Raw genomic sequence first — 23913 nt, 5'->3', positions numbered from 1 at the left:
TAACTGCCAACAGTGCCCCACGCCATCTGTTGACCGAAGAGCGTACTACGCTTTCGCATCAACTGATCGTGATTGGCGATCTGGCTACGAAGGAGAGGGATAGACCATTTGGAAGGCGTTCTATAGGTCATGGGAATAACTGTGAGACTGCACGCCATTTGTTGATAAGAGCTGTGTACTATTTCATGCGCCTTCATTACTTTTAGCACAAACAATTAAATAAAGTTAATGTCAGAGCGGTGGCTGATTGGAGCTGCAGTACGGGCATTAACAAGTACGGTCGTTCCTTTGAGCCACGGCCTTATATGTCAGTTTAGCTTGGACTGGTAGCACAAAGAGAGTTACCATAAGGAATTTGAGCAACTATGGAAATAACTGTGAGAGATCAGTATTTTTCTCTGGCAGTTATCGTTATTGGCTCACAGTTATTCTCTGGCAGTTATCGGGCTACCAGTATAGGTAACCTTGAAGTTGGTAACGGAATAACTGTGTGTCTGTGTCCCTGACTCAGTGACTACAGTTAATGGTCATAGACACCAGTGATATATCCAGACAGGATAGTTACTGGAGCAAATAAATATTTTCGTACTGCTGTGGAAATAGCCACTGGCCATCGCAAATGACAAATAACATGTCAGAAAGTATAAAGTAAAACATTTGAATATAATAATTACTATCCTCATCATTTGTCAGTAGATTGTCGAAACATGTGAATACATTACAGTAACTGCTAACATTTATAGAATTGATACACTGTCAGAATAAAACATAGTTATGCACTTTGAATAAATTTATCATGCACAGAATACCTGATATTGACAGTTGTGACAAAGTGCTGTCAACACTGAAATATAGCAGAATTTTTATGTAATCTGGTCTAACAGTCTCTGTTAAGGTATTCATCTAGAGAGGTCAAAGGAAGCGTCTGATTCCACCCGTCTGCTTTGACATAAGGGTGTTGTGTTGTGTGAATGTCATTACGGCATGGTGTTTATGAGTTGGTTGTGTTTGTAGATTGGGTTTATTTTACTTGAGCCTTGGTGTTGGATGTGTGAAGTTGTTGCTATCAGTGTTAGTAATGCCAAACGTGAGGTTTGGAAGTTTTTTCAATGAATTATCAAGTTTCTTTGTTTACGTGTTTGATGTTTTCATTAGGTGTTATTGGTTTGTTGTTTTTGCAGTGTGGTGAGACCTTTAATGTGTGTGTGTGGGGGGGGGGGGGGGGGGGGGGGTCGACTGACCAATATAGTTTGCAGTGCTGGAATCTGCTGGTGGTAAGTAAACTTTTTTTTTCTTTTCTAGTTGTGATGTTTTGTGTATTTATGGAGTATTGAATGTGTTTTAACTTATGTAGGGATGTTTGATTTGTGGATTTTTGAGGTTCTGGTTTTGGTTTTATTTTTCGCAGCTATAAGTCTTGGTGTCAATAGTTGTGGTTGACCTATATAGGTCACCGGAAATGACCGATTCCCATTTTCGTAGCTGTAGGTGTTGGTGTTTTGGTATCATCATCTGTGGTTGACCTATATAGTTCAAGGAAAGTGTCCGATTCCTGCAGATTTTTGTTGGTGTAGTGGAATGTTGTAATTTTTTTCTGTTTGTTCGTCATTTTGTGTTTTGGGATCGTGGTGTGTGTGTTTTTTTACTATTATATTTATGTTGTCCTCACCCTAAAACCCCCAACTTCCTGTTGTTGTCCCATTAGTTTGATTGTGTTTTTGGAGGGAAATGTTATTGTTTTATTGCCGTGTGTATGTAGTGAAATCATAGGAGACACTTAGAATAGCCATTTCCGCCATATAGATGTCGCCCTGGGTCAAAGTAGACGGGTGGTATCGGATACTTCTGTATCAAAATGTCTTTCAATCTCTCTGTAAACCGTGCTTTATCTGAAACCAAGTTTTTAATGGTTGCTGACTTGCTGGCAGTTTATTGAAAATGCGTATTCCTGAATATTGGACCCCTTTTTGGACCAAGGTAAGTGATTTTAGGTCTTTATGTAGATTGCTGTTCCTATTTCTAGCATTGATATTACGTATTGCGCTATTGGTTGGAAATACTTGCAACAAATTACATTAAGGAATAAATATACCATGAAGCAGGGGTTAGAATATGAAGCTCCTTGCACAGGTTTCTACATGATGTTCTTGAATTTATACCACAAACGATTTTTATTACACACTTTTACATGCTAAGAACTTTTGCTCTGTTTCATAAGTTACCCCAGAATATGATCCCTTATGAAATGATAGAATGAAAGTATGTAAGCTTTTTTATATTTATGTCTCCTACATCTGACATCATTCTCACTGCAAATACAGACTTGTTTAAGCGCTTCAGCATCTCTGTGGTATGCTCTTCCCAACTGAATTTATTATTGAGTTGTAGTCCCAGAAATGTAACACTGTCAACCTTTTTGATCTGCATGTCTTCATATGTTATACACATGCTGCAGCTGGAGAAATCAAGCAGTTTTCCAAATCTCACATAAAACTTGGATTAGCCAACTAACACTTTCCCCAATAGGGCTATCTTGTACAGGACATGAGTAAACGAAGCTGTCGCATTATGTATATTTTGTTGTTGTATTACAAGGCTGTACACTTATTCTATTAAGTGAGCAGCACAAGAAATTATGCTTTGGATTCAACCTACAGTATTCAGTTTACATATTACTTTATACTTAAAAAAACACATTGTTATCATTTTACTTAAACAGTGCTGTGGTGAAGTTCTGCATACTTTCCGTTGCAGCTGCGAGAACAATATATCTAATAGCTACCGATAACCTACATACATATAATATGAAACACTAATAATCATTCTAACATCAACTGAAATGTACCTGGAGCTACTTAGCTAAGGTTATGACAAGATTCATACGACATTCCTGCCATTTCACACTACCAGCAGTTATACTGATATCTAAACTGATGGATTCCAAATATATCATTATTTAACTGCAACCCCATCAGAGTATTCAGTAGTGAAAAATAACTTGACAGTTATTGATAACCGTTAAAAATAATGGTTATCAAAGAATAACTGGAACCGTGATTACTGTCACTCCAGAATAACCGTTTGGCCACCTCTAATTCACAGTAAACATAGTGAATTTGAATGCTTCATTTGTTCATTGGATACACACATTTTATTAGTATATGGCTACATATGGGCCTACATACAGTTTTTTGATTGGTTGGTTACTTCCACTCAAGAATTCAACAGTCGTGTGAGAAAAGTTGCCCAGGAGAAGTACTTAATCTGCATTTAAGGAGATTTATTGTGATTGTCATTCCTTGGCTTCTGACTTGATTTACAGAGCATGTCCAGTAAGTCAGTACTGTCTTAAAAAAAACCATAAAAACATTTTTTCCCTAATCAAGATTTATTTTTACAAGATAGAGCATTTCTTAAACTGTTTCTCTACACATAGCTGCCACCATTGTTCAGAGTTTTTAATAGCAGGAACCTCCAACTTTTCTATGCCCTCTTCATAGAAATGTCGTGCCAGTGCAGACATCCACAGCTGAACGCCGTTTTTTGCATTGTCATTGCTGTCAAAGCACCTTCCCAAAAAATTAGTCAGAAGGTGTGAGATTGGAGTTGTATGCCATATCATCCAAGTGCTTCCAACTGAATTGTTGAATAATGTTTTGAGTGACACCAGCAGAATGGGAATGTGTTGTCATGAAGCAACATCATGCCTTGAGTGAGCATTCCACACATTTTCTCAGTGTTTCACAGTATCATACAACAGTGGTGGTTTCACCTCTGAGAAGGAACTCAACGAGGAAAAAAAAAGAATAAATAAATAAAATGGCAATTATGTAGAAAAATAGCTTAAGAAATGCTCTTTCTTGTAAAAATAAATTTTGGTTTGAAAAAAAAAATGTTTTTATGAGGTTTTTTTCCAAAAGGGCACTTACTTTCTGGACATTCCACATAAATGTTCATTTATAAATTCTTCCTGTATTGCATCACACAGCAAGTGGGTGCACTTATATTTTGTGTGTTTTTGAACAGGTAGATAGCAATGTGATTTAATGAAGTTTCTAGTCTTCTGTCAGAGCTGCCTCAGTCTGCATGACCACAGGGGCGCAGAGGTTAAGACGGTGGACTCAAATATGTAAGGACCAAGGTTCAGATCATTAGTTGGATGTCCAGGGTTTGGTCTTCATGGTTTCCCTAAATCACCAAAGGCGAATAGTGGAATGGTTTCTACGAAAATGGCATCTCCAATTACTTTCTCCATCCTTAATGATTCGTAGCTTGAGTTCTGTCTATGATACTGTAGTTGTCAGTGGGATGTTAAAGCTTAACTTTCCTTCCTTCCTTTTTTTATTTTCTTTACAAAATAATGGCAAAAATTTTGTGCTTGTTAACCACAATTTTATCATTGTAGGTGAAAAGAATCAAAACTGGTAGCTGTAAAACAGATAATTGAGTTACATGTTGTTTTGTTGAAGTTAACTGTAAAATATGCTGCAATAATTTTGCTTCAAACACCAACTATTCATATTGTTCTGAAAATCAGCAATCAGTATTAAATACATAAAGAAGATGAGAGTTTGTAATAACTTATCAGATTAACAGTTTGTAAATATAGACTTTAATGCTGCACACTGTACTAATTGTGATGGTGGATGTGCTTGCCTAGTGGAATGGGCTTAGTGTTTATACCTATGGTCTTCACCCTCCGTGGTTGGTTTCAGGCATTCTGACTACAGTCTGTGCCCATTAGCAGTGTCCCTTCAGCATTCCCTCTTCGGTCTTCTGTGTCTGCCAATGTGATGGTGCTCTGTTTTCACTCCAGTGTGGTTCCAGGTGTTCCCTCTGCAGTCTGCTCCCATTGCAAACATTCTTACGTGTTCCCTCTTTGGTCTGGTGTGTTGGGCCGAGTGCTGGTGTTTTGTCTTCGGTTTAGTGCACTTGTCTGTGTACTGGCATTCAGTTTTCAGTCCAGTGCATTTCAAGGTGTTCCCTCTGCCATCTGCTCCCATTAGAAGCATCCTGCGAAGTTCCATCTTCAGTCTGGTGTGCCTGCTGCTCCGTCTAAGGTTCATTCCCCATGTCCACACCCTCAGTTCTTCTTTTTATGGAGTTCTGCTATTGTCCTGATTATGTTTTCAACAGCTTCAGTGCAGCACTTGTACTGACAAGGGGAGGCCACAACATTTTGATCATGGGTTCACTTCAAATCTTGTACACTTCTAATAGTCCATTTGGAAAACATAATGTGCAAACAGTAACGCATACATCTTTTGCAATTTTGTGAAAATTGCAAGAGAAGTTTTATGCATCAGTGATGTACTGGTGTGTTGTGATCCTGAGCATGAGCTGGTGGCAGTCATGGGTTAGTGTTCGAACTCTGTAATCAGGGGATCACTGGATTGAGTCCTGCTTATGTTTTTTTTTTTTCCTTTCTTCTTCTTCTTCTTTTTTTAAATTATATTTTTTTCAACACTGGTCATATTAGTTCATACATATTACATTTCAAAGGTAATATAATGAAAAAAACACATGTATTTGTATGAACTTTTATTGAATTTTCAGTGTTATTTTGCTTTTAACTAACTTATTATTACAACAGATATTATATGATTTTTATTTCTCTTGGCAATTTAAAAACTTTATCAAGCCTCTTCAGACTTGTTCATATTTTATTGACAATGAAAGAGAAATTGCTTCTCGTGAAGATGCTATTCAAACACATTCAATCGTACATTGCCAATATTCGGCACTGATATATGCGACAACGTTGTGCTACCCTTGGTTTGCATCGAAATTGTCAAAAGAAAGATAAATTTTTCAAAATATCAACCACCTCTGTTTTTCCTTAGAAACTCTGAAGATTCATTGAGCATTCAGAAAGATTGCATTCATTTGATATGGTAGGTGCCATTTTAATTTATGTTTTCCATGTCTGTAAGAAAAACATCATCCTGCAACTTGTAATGTCAAAAGCACACCCGACTATTAATTGTGCATTACCCTCATATTCTGGCTTACTGTAACTCACTGTACTATTGAATAAAGTTATTTACACCTGTATTTATCGGTGTTTGACTGGGACTTTCTAAGCTTGACCACTGTCCTTGAAACATGTGTCTACAGATCAAACCATCCAGGTGTACAGCAGTTCGTGGTACCTTGGTACCAGAAATCATGACAGGCATGCATCTTCAGGAAAACTTTTAAGTATTTAGTCATTTACTTAATAATTATAAATGTAGTATTTGCTATGATGATAAAAGTTTGCAAACAACCAAATAACATTGGAAATTCAATAAAATTTCATGCTGATACACATATCTTTGCATCATATAACTGTTCAGCGGCAAAATGTATGAAATAATATGGCTAGTGTTGAAAATATATATATACACTTGATGTTGTCCTAATAGACTACTAAAAGTGTACAAAGTTCGGAGTAAATCTGTGATCTGAAGATCGTGATCTCCCCTTGTGAGTTGGCACCCAGTGTCACGATTCATGAGGAGGTTTTCCATCACCTTTACCCCTATAGACTCTTTTACAACACTGTCCCAGTGTCTTGGGATCTGTGCCGAAATCCTCATTTCATCATATTTCGTGGAATGACTTGAGTTCCAGACAGTGCTTGGCAATGGCTGATTTAGTTGCCTGTCGTAGTTGATGTGCCTCTGATGTTCTTTGCATCTGATGTGCACTATACTAGTTGTTTGGCCAATGTACAACATGCCACATTGGCAAAGTACCTCATAAATTCTGGCTCTCTTAGTCCCAAAAGTCATGTTTCATGTTTTCCAGTACTCCACTTATTTTGGTAGGTGGACGGAACACACATTTGATGCTTTGGGGCTTGAGAATCCTGCTGATTTTTGCAGAAATAGATCCTGCATAGGACAAGTATGCCACAGTCTCTTGCTCATCTTCTAGATAATGTGGTGGTGTGGCTGGTTGAAGGCTGCGTAACCATTCTTGCAGAAGACTGATCATAGATGCTGTATTTCAGCTGCTAAATATCTGGGTCGGAAAAGATGTGTGGCCTGGGGACCAGTGTCTTCAGATTTGTATTCTCCTGCACTGGGTGGTGACAGCTGCTGGCTTGCAGGTATAAATCACTATGTGACGGTTTGCAACATGCCCTGTGGCCAAACAACACATCTGCTTGTCTTTTGACAAGTACATCCAGAAATGGTAACTGACCATCCTTTTCCAGTTCCATGGTGATGTTAATACTTGAGTGATGTGAGTTAAGATGTTCCAGAAACTCACTGAGTCTCTCCCTACCATGAGGTCAGCTCATCCACACCAGTGTTAACAGTGCCCATTGTGAGGTGTGATGTGAATGCAAGATAAGCATGGAGCTGTAACTAGTCAATGATAGACTGAGATCAGGCAGCATATTTCATAGCAATGAGTGCAAGCATCTTTCTCAACTCCTGACATCAATATAAAGAAAAAATGCTCGGTATACTGGAAAAATTAATGATCTAATTACAATATACATAAAAACAAAAATGAATTTATGCTACAAGATGTATAACCAAAAGACAGTTGTCTTCTGAATAATTACTCAATTGCTCAGTAAATGTAGCTGAATTGATTCCAGCACTCAAAATACATTGCTGCGTTTCTTACATCTTACGGATTATTTAAAACTAGACTTCATTAATGTCATGAAACTGACACGTAGCCAACCCATATGCCCGAAAGCAATAGCACCTTGGTTGGCACTCTCTCTGTTTCGAACTGTAAGGTTTGAGCCCAATAGTTTATTGAATGATGTTGATGTTAATTGGTGAAAATCATAAAAAATTATGTTCTCTAGATACAGACATAAAAATGTCAGTGGGTGACACACCTATATTAAATCTTCAGTGTTGGCTCTGTAACAGTGGGAGTCAGCACAGACACAAACGAGGAGGGAGAGAAGATGCAATAACCAGTGGCAGGAATCCAAAATGATCTGTACACACTCATTCAAATTAATAGAAAATTTCATTTCTATTAAGGAAAGAAACATGACTTAACTTCTCAATATGAGGTGGCTTGATGTCCTTCATGTGCGTCATACATACTGTTACATTTATTCTCTATTACTGCTCACAGAAAGCAGGCTAAGTCTTCCTATTACTGAGTACTGATGCTCTCAAAGTCTGTGACCGAGCTGGGACCAACCAGCGATGGGTGACTTGTTGAGTCACCATTGACAGAGGACGTTGAACTCGTGTATTCCTGGAGGTGTGGTGCTACCTGCTCTTTCCATTGGCGTGCAGGTCAGCACCTTCTTGATGCCTTTTCACTGCACCGTGCTGGTCAGTGTGCAGTCGGTGCTTTAGAACTGCACATTTAGAAACTAAACTTGATGCTTTGTATTTTATTTATCATAGTATTTTTATAACAGCAATTAACTTGGTTATTTTAGTTATATGGTTTAAGGCATGTTTGTGTGCCTAATTTTTCATTAATATAAAAGAGGGAGAATGAAATTAGTCAAGTTGTGGAGATAAGTGCTAAATGAAGCAAATGTATCTACTTCTCATGGCAGCGGTGGCGATCAGATAATATCGTGAGTCACCCATTGTGAGGGTAAGTATAAACAGTTCAACTTGCTGAGCTTATTAGAGTTCAGAAGTCAACTAATGAAGTCAAAGGCCTTTGAAGATGTCTTATGCTTTAGGAGATGAAATGTTATGTACAGAAACATGCCTTGAACCACAACATAATATCCACATAATCTAAAATAGCAAGTGATGTCAATACTGATGATGAAAGTTTGCATTGTATAATAATAATCTGTTTCAGCAAGTATTATTGCAGATGTAATTGTGATTTCAGAAAAGTATCCAGTAATATGCCATTCAGACTGCGACTGAAAAAGAGCCGTCAGTACAATGTGGCATCTAAATCTGTATATGTTATCTGTGTTGAACTGCTTGACAGTACAACAATAGAATGCACATTGTCTTCAGAGAGCAGTGGCCGAGATTGTTTGGACAATGTATGCCAACGGCTTACCTTGCAGCAGGTAAGTTAAATAATAATTCAAAGAGCTGTTGGCAATATCTGCAATGGTTCTCTTTTTTTTGTTTTGATTTTGGATGCATAAGTTTACTGCCAGTATATAAGGAGAATGTGCATTTTTAGAAGTAATTACTGTATAATGAACATACAATACTCCAGGAGTTTGATGTAATTTTACTGCTGTAAATTATATTTGACAGCCAGAGTTTTTTGGTCTGCGGTATGTATCCCTGCATGAACCTCCCCGCCTTCGCTGGGTGGAGATGGACAGACCGCTGAAAAGGCAACTGGATAAATATGCCCGTGAACCAAATTTATTGTTGCGAGTCATGTACTATATATCTGGAGTCAACTTGATTCATGATGAAATGACGAGGTAGTGTTTCATGTATTTACATTTTTATAATTGTTATATATATTTTTGGTATTGTGGAAGATTATCTAAGAGACTGGCCATTTGAGGTTTTCTTTTTGTATTTTTTATTTTGTTTCTATAGATATCACTACTTTCTGCAATTGAAAGCAGATGTCATTGAAGGTCGCATGAGTTGTGATGTAAAACAAGCTATTCTTCTGGCCAGTTATAGCATGCAAGGTAACATTTTTAGTTGACTGTTTTTTTGTGTTCTAAAAAATTATTAGTTTGTGTGTGTGTGGGGGGTGGGGGGGGGCACTCGTGGCTGCTTGCTTGTGCTTGTAGCTTGGACAACATAGATCGCTTTTTATACAACATTTGAGAAGTGTATTCAGCTCACTTTTAACTGCAATATTATGGAAAAGATAGATTGCTACCCACTATAGAGTGGTGATGTTGACACACACACACACACACACACACACACACACACACACACACACACACACACAGAGGTTTGTACTTATGAACACGTGTGTGTGTGTGTGTGTGTGTGTGTGTGTAATCCCATTCGAAAGAAGGCCTTTTTGGCTGAAAGCTTACCTGTTTGGCAATCTTTTTGTTGTTTCTATCTGCGACTCAACATCTGTGCTGTATGGTGAGTAGTAACCTATCCTTTCCAGAAAATTGTCATTATTCCATCCTGGATTTTCCATTATTTGTTTTTAACTGTGTCAAAGAAACTGCAGAGTGACCGTGATGATATTAAATTTCGCCAATACAAGGCCCTACAACAGTTGAATGAAAGCTACATTTTTCCTTGCAAGCTGAAACATTTATTAAGACTTCTTCGTACATACACAACCAATTTTGGCTTAAAAAGCCCATTTTGATTGCCTGCCTAGGCCAAGGTGTCATAGGCATGAAAATGGCAGCACACTAGCACAATGTATTACTGTTCATAATGGATAGCAAATTATGGTAGAATCATGGGCAATAGTATTTCTACAATAATTCATAAACTTCCACAAATTGTAGCATATTATGTAAGATCACTGCCATTTTCATGTTTATGACACCTTATTCTATATAAATACTAAAAAATAGCTTTATAATTTGACACTGGTTGTATAATGAAGATAAAATCTAAATAAATATTACAGCCTATGTGGAAAAATGTCACTTTCATTCAACAAATTTAGAACCTTTTTTCTGCATGGAAACTGATTTGTCTGTTGTTGGGAATACTTGACCAGTGTGTCTTGTTATACCACATATGTGACAAATAAAAACTTTTCTTCCAAGATGTTATAATAAATCATATCTGGTTTGAAGGAAAATATTCAGACCCTTGGTGAGACACCAATAGTTCACCTCCTAATGGTAGGAAATTATTGTATGTTAACAGATGACTACTTTAGTGTTGCCTCAACTCTTTTGGAAAGTTCTTCTTAATAATAGTGAATTTGAGATTGAAGAATATCATATACTGTAAGTATGAGTTCAAGAAGTATTGGTCCACCACTGATAACTTGGCCCTACTGGAAAGAGCTGTATGCGTAGCTTTCCTGCATGGAAGCACCTTTGGGGAATGTTTTTGACATTTGTAAAGCCTTTAACACCTCATAGCAGCAGATCACACTATACTAGCTTCATAGTAGGGGGTTTCCATGGATTCCCTCGAAAGTTGTAACAGTCCTTATGTGCAGAGCAAAGTCTTAATCCAAGGTGGGAACTATACTCTCATTCATTCAACAAAAAGTGTTCCCACACATCAGTGATGTGATTCGAAGCACAGTGATTTTGTATTTTTTTGCTTCTTTCTCAGTCTTGCCAGCAACTTCCTCCTACTTCAGATGTCACTAGATCGCTTAGAAAGTGGGAGAACCAGGGAAAAATTCTAGTTTTAAAATGGTATTGTTTTTAACTTACTTGAGTAATGCCTGAGAGATTTTCTTCTTACTTTTAAAATATCTGTGAAGTTCTTGGTCTTCATGATCATAAACATACTTATTAAATGTGAAAAAATAACTCTGAAGTTGTAAATATGATTAAATACTTCAAATACAAATGGGTTGTCAATGAGACCTGCTTCTTACAGTTCTATAGATCCATTGCCAATCCTTTTTATGTTCAGTTTATGGCTGGACAGGTCATCCTCTCTGACAGTCCTAGATGTGGTATACCATTAAATGATAAAAATAACATGAGCCCTTACAGAACTGGCCCTCAAGTCAGTCTTGTGCTGAGGCTGGAGGACTAGCATGTTTGAGCATGTGTAGTGAATATTTTTCATGATTACTCAAGAGGTCTAGAGTCAGAGTTGTATACTAAATAGTGTGTGCCACCTTGCACTTTTATAACCCTTTTTAAGGCAATTTTCATTCTATACAACTTTTTTTTATGTGGGCTGAGTGTCAAACTTAGATTTGGGATACAAGAAGTTGTGCCTCTTTTCTGTCATAGTGCCTAGGATAGAATTACAAGCACCCTAAAGGCTCAACAACTTCTCATTTGTTTCTACTTGCATGGTACATTTCAAGCCGCGAGGTCTGTGCACCCAGCAGTTAAAACAAACTATGCAGTTCAGGGCACCCTTCAACAACTGTGGAATATTAGAAGGATGTGCTGTCTTGATTTGTGCAGAGTCATTGGGAATTGAGCAGGTCTAAATAGTAGGCACTGCAGCCAAACCTGCTAGTCAATGACGTACCATGAAGTAATTATCTTTGATATTGCAGTACCTATGTTATTCAGAATTGTGTTGCAAAGTTCCTTTGGACATGCATACACGTCCAAAGGAACAGGCACTGTGGCAACTACAGCCATTATGAAATACGTGAAATGTATTTGCAATTGCTGTACAATGGAATATACATAATAGATGTACAAGTACAGGTTGTAGGCACATGGCTGACAACATATGGAAGTTTGGGTCTGCCTGTTCACAATAAGTGGGAAATTCAGGTTTGAGTTCCGGTTCAGCACAAATTTTCATTGTCATCATTCCATTGTCAGGGTGCATACAATCTGGGACAATCAGGAGATCCGGGAAAAATCTGGGAATATTTTCATCTGGGAGTAAACCCAGAAAAACCCGGGAATTTTTTAGAATTCCTGGAATTTTTCATTGTTTTTGTTTTCTGTTAAATTTTTGTGGTTTTGACTGGTAAGAACCTATTCTCTAACAAAGGATATTACTGTATCCTGCTACTTCAGAATAATACTACAGCAACAAAACATGAATGAGAGAAAGAAACAAAAATAAAACTTAAATTGCAAAGGAAATATGCCATATACAACAACAAAACACTGTGCTCATACAAGCGTCTGCCAACAGCTAAATGTGTCAGACGCTTTAGGGAGACTATGCAGTGCTTCATAACAACAAATTGCCTCCAATGAGTGAGACATCACAACTGTTTACATTAGATTCATTTTAGCAGTTACAAGCAGGCGCATGTGCAGTTGAGTTACGTATGAGTAGTACCTTCTCCTGCTTCTGGCTACAGAAATGTGGTTCTTGGCTGTGTAAGCAGTCGTAGCAAGCAGCTAGATGCTAGTGAGAAAAATTTTACTGGTGCACCCAAAATGCCAGATTCTCTCATGCGCAGCAGGCCTAGATCTAGGAGAGGGGGCGGGGCACCAAATTCATATTCTTGAGGAAAAAAACCTTCTTTCACAAAGCGCCTAGCATCCAGTGCACATTGGTTTGTCGATTATTCATATGATTTTGAAATGCTCCCCTGTCGCTTATTGAACATTTTTGAACACATTCTAAGTTGATTTCTTAATGAATCATAACTTGATTTGTGAATGTGTGGATAGTGTAGGTGATGTCTCTATCAGGGGAATCCTCATTGCATCTACAAATAAACTTTCCTGCAGACAAAATGGGCTGTACCAGCTGAGCAGTGTGAAGCCGAACGGATGAATGCCAATCGCTGTCTGATTATGTGGTTAACTACATCTACTACATCTACATGTACATCTACATCTACATGACTACTCTGCAATTCACATTTAAGTGCTTGGCAGAGGGTTCATCGAACCACAATCATAGTATCCCTCTACTATTCCACTCCCGAACAGCGAGCGGTTTGCGAACGATCACCATTGTTATAGTTACTAGCGAAATCCATAGATTCGGGCTACTGAGTGGAAATAAATGACTAACAGGAATGACATGTAAGAAAGATTACATATTATCTTCTCGGTGTATACAAGAAAATGAAATTTTGACAAAAATTTTTTTGACCAGATTGCTATCTAGTTAAGGCAAGTTGTACAGTCCCCAGCTAGCAGCCGCTTAAGTTCCATTCTGGAAGCATTGCGGAAGACGCATTGTACAAACATGTTACAATGCCTAAATGGAGAATAATCGCAGGATAACCAAACAGGTGATTTTTGCAGAGGATAGTGAAGTTAACTGGCAAATAAGTTTTGACACTGGCAGGAATAGTTACAGAATTAGTGATGACAAGATTGATTGTTAGAACGAGCCAGGAGAAGAAACAGGGACATCACACACATTATGAAAGATTATGACAATTCCAAAATTATATAAAAATTTCGTACTACTACTTTTCTATCTCATGCTTGAGAAACTTGAGTGTATGAATGAAATGTGAAACTATTTCCTAACATAGAGCTTTTTGCTTGTAGTAGGCCTAATAGGCATTTGATATTGTGTTTCGTGAATTATATTCTGTTATAAAAATGACCATTTGTGCCAAAACTGTCTCGTTTATTTGGGGTGTGTTACAATTTCTGCAATGTTAGAAAGGCCTATTGTCTTTTATTCTGACAGACAGTGACAAAATAGACGTAATTAGCTCGAGACACCACACCAGTCTTGGGTACTATTTGTATTAACAACTTTTTCAGTATTAGACAGTGACATTTCGATTTTTCATGTAGCAAAACGTTTGATGAGGTAAGAGATCCTTTCACACAAAGGAGAGCACACCATGTAAAGCTGTAGCTAGATTAGAGAGAGAAAAATTCTAGGAGCTAAGGATTGATGAAATGTGTGTTGTCTTGCTTGTCTCTTGTCTTTACTGGTATTACGTGTCCTATATTTAATTTTATGTCACACAAAGCAGCAAGTTATTAGCTAATAGGCAATAAAGAGTGCAAATTTTCTGAAGAGCTTTTGTTCACCTGATTACAAATAATCCTATCCAGCATTAATTGAGAGTTTTTTTATATATAATAAAACCAGCTGACTGGGAGCAGGAGGGGCACCGCAGGACATTTTAATTTCCACTATCCGGAATATAGTTTGATGGCATCCATTACAAAATATATACGATTCAAATCAACAGAGTCAAGCATTTCCTTGAACACACATGTTTTATGTATCAGACTCTTCAGAAAGATGTACACTACAAAATGAGCCTATTTTAAAGTTTTGATGTCCTGTCTCAAATACTTGAGGGAGTTTGGGGGGAAGGGGGGGGGGGGGGGGCACACTCAGTCTAGTGTTGCCCCAGTTCGGAAATATCATAGATCCGGGGATGATGCACAGAACAGTCTGAGTTATAGTGGATAAGTGGGTAGTCTCCCTGTGACCTGTGTTTACATTTAGTGATTTTGCTGTTTCCTCTTTATTTGCTGCTCTCACATCAAATGAAAACAAAATGGATTTCTATGGCCGGCAGCTATCAAGTGAACTAAAATACATTCACATAATTACGGAAGTCTAAAATATGTTATTAGTTTAAGATTTTATTTTATTTCCACCTTTCTGAGAGTCAAACATTAATTGCCTTGCAGAACAATGAAGATTTTTATTTATTTATTTTATTTTTTTATTTATTTTTGCTAAAGAAAGGCTTATTGGCTTTTATCTGACAGACAGTGACAAAATAGACATAATTAGCTCAAGAAACCATACCAGTCTTGGGCACTATTTGTATTAACAGCTTCTTCAATATTAGACGACGACATCTTCACGAAAGAAGGTGAAGTAAATATTCCAGAATTCAAAACCAGAACAGCTGTTAGCATGAGTGACATAAAAGCAGATATCTTAGGTGCTGCGAAACAACTCAAATCACTTAAGAAAGGTAAGTCTTCTGGTCCAGATGATATACCAATAAGGTTCATTTCAGAGTGTGCAGACACAATAGCGCCTTTCGTAGCAATCATATACAACTGCTCACTTGAAGAAAGGTCTGTTCCTAAAGACTGGAAAGTAACACAGGTCACACCAGTATTCAAGAAAGGAAATAGGAGTAACCCATTGAATTACAGACCCATATCACTGACCTCAATTTGCAGTAGGATTTTGGAGCATATACTGTACTTGAACATTTGAATCACCTTGAAGAAAATGACTTGTTGATATATAACCAAGACAGATTCTGAAAATATCGTTCTTGTGCAACACAGCTAGCTCTTTATTCCCATGAAGTAATGAGTGCTGTCGACAAGGGATCTCAGATCGATTCCATATGCCTAGATTTCCAGAAGGCTTTTGATACTGTTCCTCACAAGCGACTATTAATCAAATTGCGTGCATATGGAGTATCATCTCAGTTGTGTGATTGGATTCATGATTTCCTCTCAGAGAGGTCACACTTCGTAGTAATAGACGGTAAATCATCGAGTAGAACAGAAGTGATATGTGGCACTCCACAAGGTAGTGTCATAGACCCTCTGCCTTTCCTTATTTACATAAATGATCTAGGTGATAATCTGAGCAGCTCCCTTAGATTGTTTGCAGATGATGCTGTAATTTACCATCTAGTAAAACCATCAGATGATCAATTCCAATTATGAAATAGTCTAGAGAGAATTTCTGTATGGTGCGAAAAATGGCAGTTGGCACTAAACAAAGAAAAGTGTGAGATCATCCACATGAGTACTAAAACAAATCTGATAAATTTAGGGTATACGATAAATTGCACAAATCTAAAGGCTGTCAATTCGACTAAATACTTAGGAATTACAATTACAAGCAACTTAAATTGGAAAGACCACATAGATAATATTGTGGGGAAGGCAAAACAAAGACTGCACTTTGTTGGCAAAACACTTAGAAGATGCGACAAACCCACTAAAGAGACAGCCTACATTACACTTGTCCGTCCTCTGCTAGAATATTGCTGTGCGGTGTAGGATCCTTACCAGGTAAGATTGACAGAGGACATTGAAAATGTGCAAAGTAGGGCAGCCCATTTCGTGTTATCGCGCAATAGGGGTGAGAGTCACTGATATGATACGCGAGTTGGGGTGGCAGCAGTCACTGACAGAAAGATGTTTTTTGCGGCGAGATCTATTGACGAATTTCAATCACCAACTTTCTCTTCCGAATGCGAAAATATTTTGTTGACACTCACCTATGTAGGGAGAAATGATCATCATAATAAAATAAGAGATATCAGAGCTCGAATGGAAAGATTTAGGTGCTCCTTTTTCCCACACGCCATTCGAGAGTGGAATGGTAGAGAAGTAGTATGAAAATAGTTCGATGAACCCTCTGCCAGGCACTTAAGTGTGAATTGCAGAGTAACCATGTAGATGCAGATGTAGAAATTTGGCTTTTATTAATCTTTTCCGCTGAGGCAGTCAATGTATTTGAAACAAATTGTTTAATTCCACGCTATTGGTTAGTTTCAACTGTTCGCAGCATTTTAAGTGTATGTTTTCTTCATCTAGCATTTACAGAATTATGCCATAATAAAGAACCAAACATGAGATAATACAGTACTCTTACTCCTAGAAAACTTACATCCCGAAAACCACACTGAAAAGCTTAATATCAGTTCAAGGCCTACTTCATTGGGAATCTTGACATGTGAATGAGCACTTTAAGTGTGCAATTTAAATGTGCACATTTTAGTATGGTTCAAAATCCTGATGCTCTTGGAGTATCCTCTGATGTCTTGTTTCTTTCATGGCATCATGTAAGATCTTTTAATGTGTTACTCATAGGAACATACAGACCTCCTACGTCATCGTAGCTGCACAAGCGCGGTGGCGCCTGTTATCTGGCGCTCTCTGGCAACTGCTGAAAAGAACCTATTTCTAACAGGTCACAGGAAAATATTGTGAATGGTGGTTTGAAAAGCATTACTTTCAAGTAAACTTCCTTTTACACAAGTTGAACTATGTGTGAGAATGTACAATGAATTTCTTAAATCACAGAGCTTTTGACTCTTATTTGAAAATCAGCTCTTTGATAATGAGCCATTTAGAAGAAATTTGAGCCCAGAAGATCAGACATTTATGTCTTTATTAAAAATTTTACTGGCACATTTCTGTGATATATCTTAAAGTGTAATATGTGCAAAAAAGATCAGTATTTTATGTGAAATCGTAGTTTCTCATGCAGCTTATGAACCTTTGAGACCAATGTTATATGTGAAAGCTTTGCTTTCCTTGTAGCAGTACTATGTATATTAATGTAAACCGTTAACTCTCCCTGTTTGTCTGTTTGCGCTACTTAATGGTAATGTTGGTATTGGCTGACTACATCACGTGCACAATGCTCTGAATATCCACTGTCATCGGCTGGCAAGATCACGTGACATGAGCTATTACTGGCTTACGAAAGAATATCACAAGCTCGATTTCAATGCTTCGGAAAGTAACATGTAGTGTTTGGTGGAATTTGAATTTATACTTCCGTAATACGAAAATATGCAGCGTACATGTTGCTGCACATCAAAGATTTTTTCAAAATGTGCCTTTTTCTCTGAGTTTTGTTTTCTAAAGTGCAGGGAAATTCTACACCTGTGCATAAAACCAAAACCATTCGAAAGGATTGATAAGTTTTACAGTTCAGACGGAAAATATACTGTCACTTAACATGGAAAAAGCATGCGTTCATCCGGGAGAAAGTGTATTTTTAACTGGGAAATACAGGATTTTTTTTCCTTGTTCGCGTATACACCCTGATTGTACAGCTGATGATTATCCATATTCACAATTGTGAATACATTTCACATATTTTATAACAGCTATAGTCGCCACAGTGCTTATTTCTTTGGACGTGCATGCATCATAATTTGGAATAGCACAGGCACTGCAGTACCATTTTTATCTGTCAACATGGGCAAGCAACTTTTGAGTAAAATGTCTCGTCTGTACAGCAATATACATAATAATAGATGTATGAGAACAGGTTGTAGACAGATGGTTGACGACATAAGGAAGTTTTGGTCTGACCACGGGTCATGTTCAGATAGCCTAATGATAAGGTGACTACTCCATCTTCAAGTCAAAGTCTATTTACTCTTGTGAGAGGATCCACCTTTTTCTAGTAGCTGAGGTGCACACACCACAATAGGTTACATTTTAACAGGATACATTTTGTATTTTGATTCAGTAGCAGTAAATTTGAGTAAAGACTTGCCCTCTATTTTAGATGACTACAAAATGAGTGTAATTCATGTTTAAATTTTCTTAACTGTCTGGACTCCAGCCCAAAACATTAATTGGAAAGTTCTAGTACATTGCAGAGTGGCTGGCTGATTCATTATATTTTAGTTTAGTAATTAGTCAGACTCTAGTATCTGTTGAAAATATTTTTGTCTCTTTACTACTGATTTATTCTCTTACTGTATCTATAGTTTTAGGAAATGGTGATGTCCATGGATTTATTCTGCAAGTGGGGAGAATTAATTTGTTTATACATTTATTTTTGAAAACTTTTATATTTTTATAGTTTTTAACGACACTTGTCTCAAGCTGTTTTATTGTGGGCACTGTAGAGAGAGATGAATGGATCAAATCATATAAATGGAAATACTATTTTTGTCTTGTATTAAATGCTTAAAATTTTCATCTATACCATTTTATGCTTCATGTTATTCTGTTTCTTTCTGTCCTTGAATTTAGTAATTTGAAATTATTTTACAGAGTAGCATGATTACAAGTAGAATCTGGGTGTAGCTAAGAGAAGCTTGCAATGGTGGAACAAAGTACTGTGATAAAACAGTGCGTGTTCCTTATGTGTGTCATTCATTTCTTCAGTTATTCATATTACATCTGCAGCAGCGAACCCCAAAGAAATGTGTTTTTCCAAGCTTAACTAATATTCACTAGTACATTTAGCTATTGAATAATGAATATATGATATTTGTTAAATGATCTGTATACCAATTTGCCATTGGTGAAGTTAAATAATGTGAACATGAAATGAACCTTTTACATTGTTAGAAGTTTGAGAAATTCATAATCCAGTAGGTTTCATATTGAGAAATTGTTAATCTGGTAAGTGTGATACCAACATTGTATGATTGAAGATTACAATTGAAACATTTTCTTATGTGTTCCTGTGTAGTTGCTAAAATTCTAAGAATCATTTTGATTTATGTTAATGAAATTAATTCCCAGTAATAAGAAACTCATGGTTTGAGGTAGTAACAGAGCCTGTCTACAGATATTTTACAAATCATTCATCTGGCCCCATCTTGACTACAGATGGACCATTTATGGTTCAACCCAACTTCATACTTAATGGCATTGTACACAGCACACCATTCTGGCATTAGATTAACAACATACGATAACAGAACAAGTCCTATCTGTGGCCTCTGGTGAGCCACCACTTATTATTTGATGGGAGCCCCTGGCCATATAACATGTTTTTAAAGCTAAGTTGTTCAAAGATTCTGCAGCATCCTTCATCATCACTGACCCTCCAGGAGAGCAACTATTTGGAACTGCCCAGAAGCTATGAAGCCAATAGTGATCATGAGTGAAACAACTTGTAATGGGAAACAATATAGCAGATATCAAGGTCCTCTCACATTTGCAACAAGCAGCCACTGTGGCTGGTAAAGAGAAACTAAATAAATTTTAAATTCCTTGCATACAGGTTGAATATGACAGATTTTATCTATTAGCATACATCCATTTGCATTTAAAACTAGGATTTTGATGACAGAGTAGTCTACACAGGTGGCTCCAAACAGGCAAACAGCTGTGGCCGTGTGGTGGCAGTCTCTCAGACATAGTGAGGAGAATCAGTTCAAGACTGAATTTTGGGAGGACCCAAACAGTCCTAGTGGTTGATGTAACTAACAAAAGCATATGTCCAAGGTGAGATGTTCATGATGGATAAATGAACAACACACAAACAGATTCCAAAGAGTGACCAAGCTAGAAACTGAGACGATGTGATAACGTAGTAGAGGCAGTCGGGAACCAGACGTAGCATCAACTGCACACAACAGAAGTGGATACCAGAATGATGTATTGCTGGCTGTGCAGCTGTGTTTATTTCAGCTGCAGCAAGAACTGCTGGTCAAAGCATCCACTTGCGAAATTACGGGTGTCACTATCTTGGTGACAGCAGCTCTTCACAGATAGTGCGGCCGCCTGTTTTGAGTCCATTTCTCCTGACAGGCATTCAGATTTGTCAGACCAGCATACCAGAGGGAGTGCATTGGCTGTTCCATTGCCTTACCAAATAATGTCCTGTAGATTTGCCTACTATCAAGATTTATCTTGGGTGCCAATTTATGTGATCATGGCTCTCAAGGAGATGAGATTTGCCTATGGAAAGATTTTATTCATCTGCACCAGCTTTCAAAGTACCCTGCAGAACATCCATAGAATGTACCCGGAAAAGAACATTGCTCAGAACATCCAAGACACCCTGTATTCTCTGCAGGAGCAGAGTAAAGAGGTGTCTGTTGGATCAGAACATCAAAATGTTGTGGTAAAATCACAGTTACAGCAGCCAGGCAAGCTTGTGAGTGAGCTTTCCAAAAAAATCATGTGAGATGTCCCTGAAGTCACTTATGTTACTGGTGAAGAGGGATATTGTAAATACGTGGGAAAGGAAGTGGCTGTAAATGTGTGAAAATAAAACTTCAGACAAGTAAACCAAACCCCGGCCGAGGTGTATGCCATTGAGTCACTGACATGAAACAGAGGTATTATATCTTATCTTTGTGTTGTGCACTACTCCTTAACCCATAGCTTCTATCTTCATCAGGATGAGCCTTCATAATATAACACATGTATCATCACTATTGCATTGTTAAGCAGAAAATTGAAACAACTTAACAGATCACTCATTCATTTAATTTGTACAGTAGTGAGAAATATTCATTTAACTGTGGAATCATTGTGAAAGTGATACTGTGTTTTCATACAGCTTTAAAATGCTATTGGTATATACCATAAATATTATTAATAATACAGGAAAAGGAACCTTATTCAGGAATTTCCCAAGAAAAGTCAAAACATGAATATCATCAAACCTGATGTTGGAAGAATTTCAGTTAGATCATTTAGCTTCCTTCTCAGAAAAGTACTAAGGAAATTATGAAAGAGAAAGCAATAAGAAATCTTGAATTTAATCCTGATCACTATCTGTCTAAAATTAAGGTAAACTCATGTCTCATAAAATAAAATAAAAATCACAAAAAATACTATAATGTAATACAGACAGACTTGCTATAGCAAAAGAATCAGTTCAAAAGTATCAAGATGAAATTAAAAAATAGCTAAACTGGGCAGAATCATCTAAAGAAGTCAATAATTCTACACAGTAAACATTTGTGTCACTCGAAAATGAAAATAAAATATTGCAGAAGGAAGTGTGTGAAGAAGCTTTAATAGTGTCAAAAGTGGAAAAACAGGAAACGCCGAAGAAAAATTTAATGCTGTGATCAACTTACACAGCAAAGAAAGGGAACATCAAGGATAATTAGAAGAATTAAAAGAGATTTTGAAAAGAGGAAACTTGCAGAAATTGATGAAAACTTTAAAAAAAATAATAATCTTAACTTTTTTCAGACAAGGGCAGACAGAAGGGTACCAACTCTTAAAATGCAAAATTGGCATAAACATTACTGAAAATTGCAAAATAATTGAAAAATATTTTGATCAGCTTCTTAATTTTCCACAACCAATCCATGAGCTGGGATTCTCAAACACTCATGAAAATATAGAAGAATAATTACATATAACCATCAAAGAAATTGATGAAGTATTAAAACCTTAAAAAACAATAAAGCTAGTAGAGAGGACTGTATTGCAGTGGAACTTTTGAAACTGTTTCTCCTAAAAATAAAAATAAAGTAGCTATAATTAATTTTCGAGGAAATCTGAAAACCAGAAAAGAACCCCAGAGGTAGCCTCGATACATCTGTTGCATATTAAAGGCAGTAAACAAGACATTAGCAACTGTGTTACCAGTTGCATGTAAAATATTTTCCAACATTTTACTAAACAGGGTGGAAGTGGCGCTGGACTGTCATTGAGGTGAATATTTGGGTGGGTTTAGGAAGGGCAGGTCCTGATCTGAACAAATATTTAATCTGAAGTCAATCATTCACCAAAGATTACTGAACTCAAAAGATATTTTTGTAATGTTTGTTGAGTTCAAAAATGGTTGTGGTTCTGTTGACAGACAAACTGTGCATGAAGCAACTCCATATTTGGTGTAAAGTCTATATTACAGTAAAACTTCATTAACATGAATCCAAAGGAACTGAAAAATCAGGAGTTCGTGTTAAAAAAAATTCGTGTTAAGTGAAAAACACAGATTTTCATAAGTATACATGTACAGCAGTACACTAATGTGCGATACACTACACTATCAATCACATTATTGTAGACTTACAACACTATAAAGTGATTGTAAAATCCAAGTACTCACAAATTATGTATGTTACTTTCTTGGAAAAAATTCGGTCATGGTTCGCTGATGTTCATGGGAACGATAATATTTTGTAAGTTCACAACCAATTGTAATGATAGCGTCCGTAAACCCAGCAGTGATGTCAGATGTTAAGCAAACCATTCTAAGCAGTCCAAGGCTGTAAACATCTCCTGAGAAGTAGGTGGAAAGGTATCTGTATTCCCTTCCTCTTCACTTTCTTCTGATGGCCCTTCTTGCACCTCGTTCACAGCTTTTGGCATATCCGATTCCACAGAAGCCCATACGGCAACATCGTCGTCTACACTAATGAATTCTTCGAAACTAATCCCAGGGTTCGCAACGTCCTGCAGAACTGTCCATTCATCAGGTGAAGTTGCATCTTCTAACTCGTGGACATCTTCAGTGTTGCTGTGTCTCCAAGCTCTGTTAAATCACTTCCCTATATGATGTGGCGATACTGAGCTCCAGGCAGCTGCAATGGCTTTTATTGCATCAAGCACATTCCAATTTGGGGTTGCACTATTGTTTTCAGCAGCACGAATTGCAGCTCTTACAAGTTGCTTACGATAAGCTCTCGTTATGAGAGAGATTATGTCTTCGTCCCAAGGCTGAAGGCGGCTTGTGGCATTGGGTGGAAAAAACTGAACCTTTATGTTGGATAGGTTCAGATCAAGAATGTTATGAGCAATACATCTGTCCAATATAAGGAGAACATGTCTATTTTGAGCAACCATTCGACTGTTGAAACGAAGAAGCCACTTGCGAAATGATGTGCCATCGATCCAAGCTTTCTTGTGGTGAGAGTAGATGCAAGGTAAAGTGTCCATATTTATGTTTTTAAAACAACGTGATTTCTTGGATTTACCGATAACCCAGGAACGAAACTTCTCACTGCCGCCAGCATTACAGCACAATA

At 37.3% G+C, this 23913-nt stretch overlaps 1 protein-coding gene across 1 annotated transcript in view; it reads left to right on the top strand.

The window, feature by feature from the left end:
- LOC126298291 (tyrosine-protein phosphatase non-receptor type 14) overlaps nt 1-23913 on the top strand; it is a 186254-nt gene that overhangs the window by 6302 nt on the left and 156039 nt on the right. Inside the window, exons 3-5 of the mRNA XM_049989589.1 lie at nt 8827-9016; nt 9213-9388; nt 9510-9607. Coding sequence (XP_049845546.1) covers nt 8843-9016; nt 9213-9388; nt 9510-9607 — 448 coding nt within the window. The 5' untranslated portion in view covers nt 8827-8842. The remainder of the gene's footprint in view (nt 1-8826; nt 9017-9212; nt 9389-9509; nt 9608-23913) is intronic.

Source organism: Schistocerca gregaria, chromosome X (genome assembly GCF_023897955.1).
Source record: "Schistocerca gregaria isolate iqSchGreg1 chromosome X, iqSchGreg1.2, whole genome shotgun sequence".
Lineage (NCBI taxonomy): Eukaryota > Metazoa > Arthropoda > Insecta > Orthoptera > Acrididae > Schistocerca > Schistocerca gregaria.
Note: the sequence above shows the minus strand (reverse complement) of the source record. Positions and strands in the feature narration are given on the sequence as shown.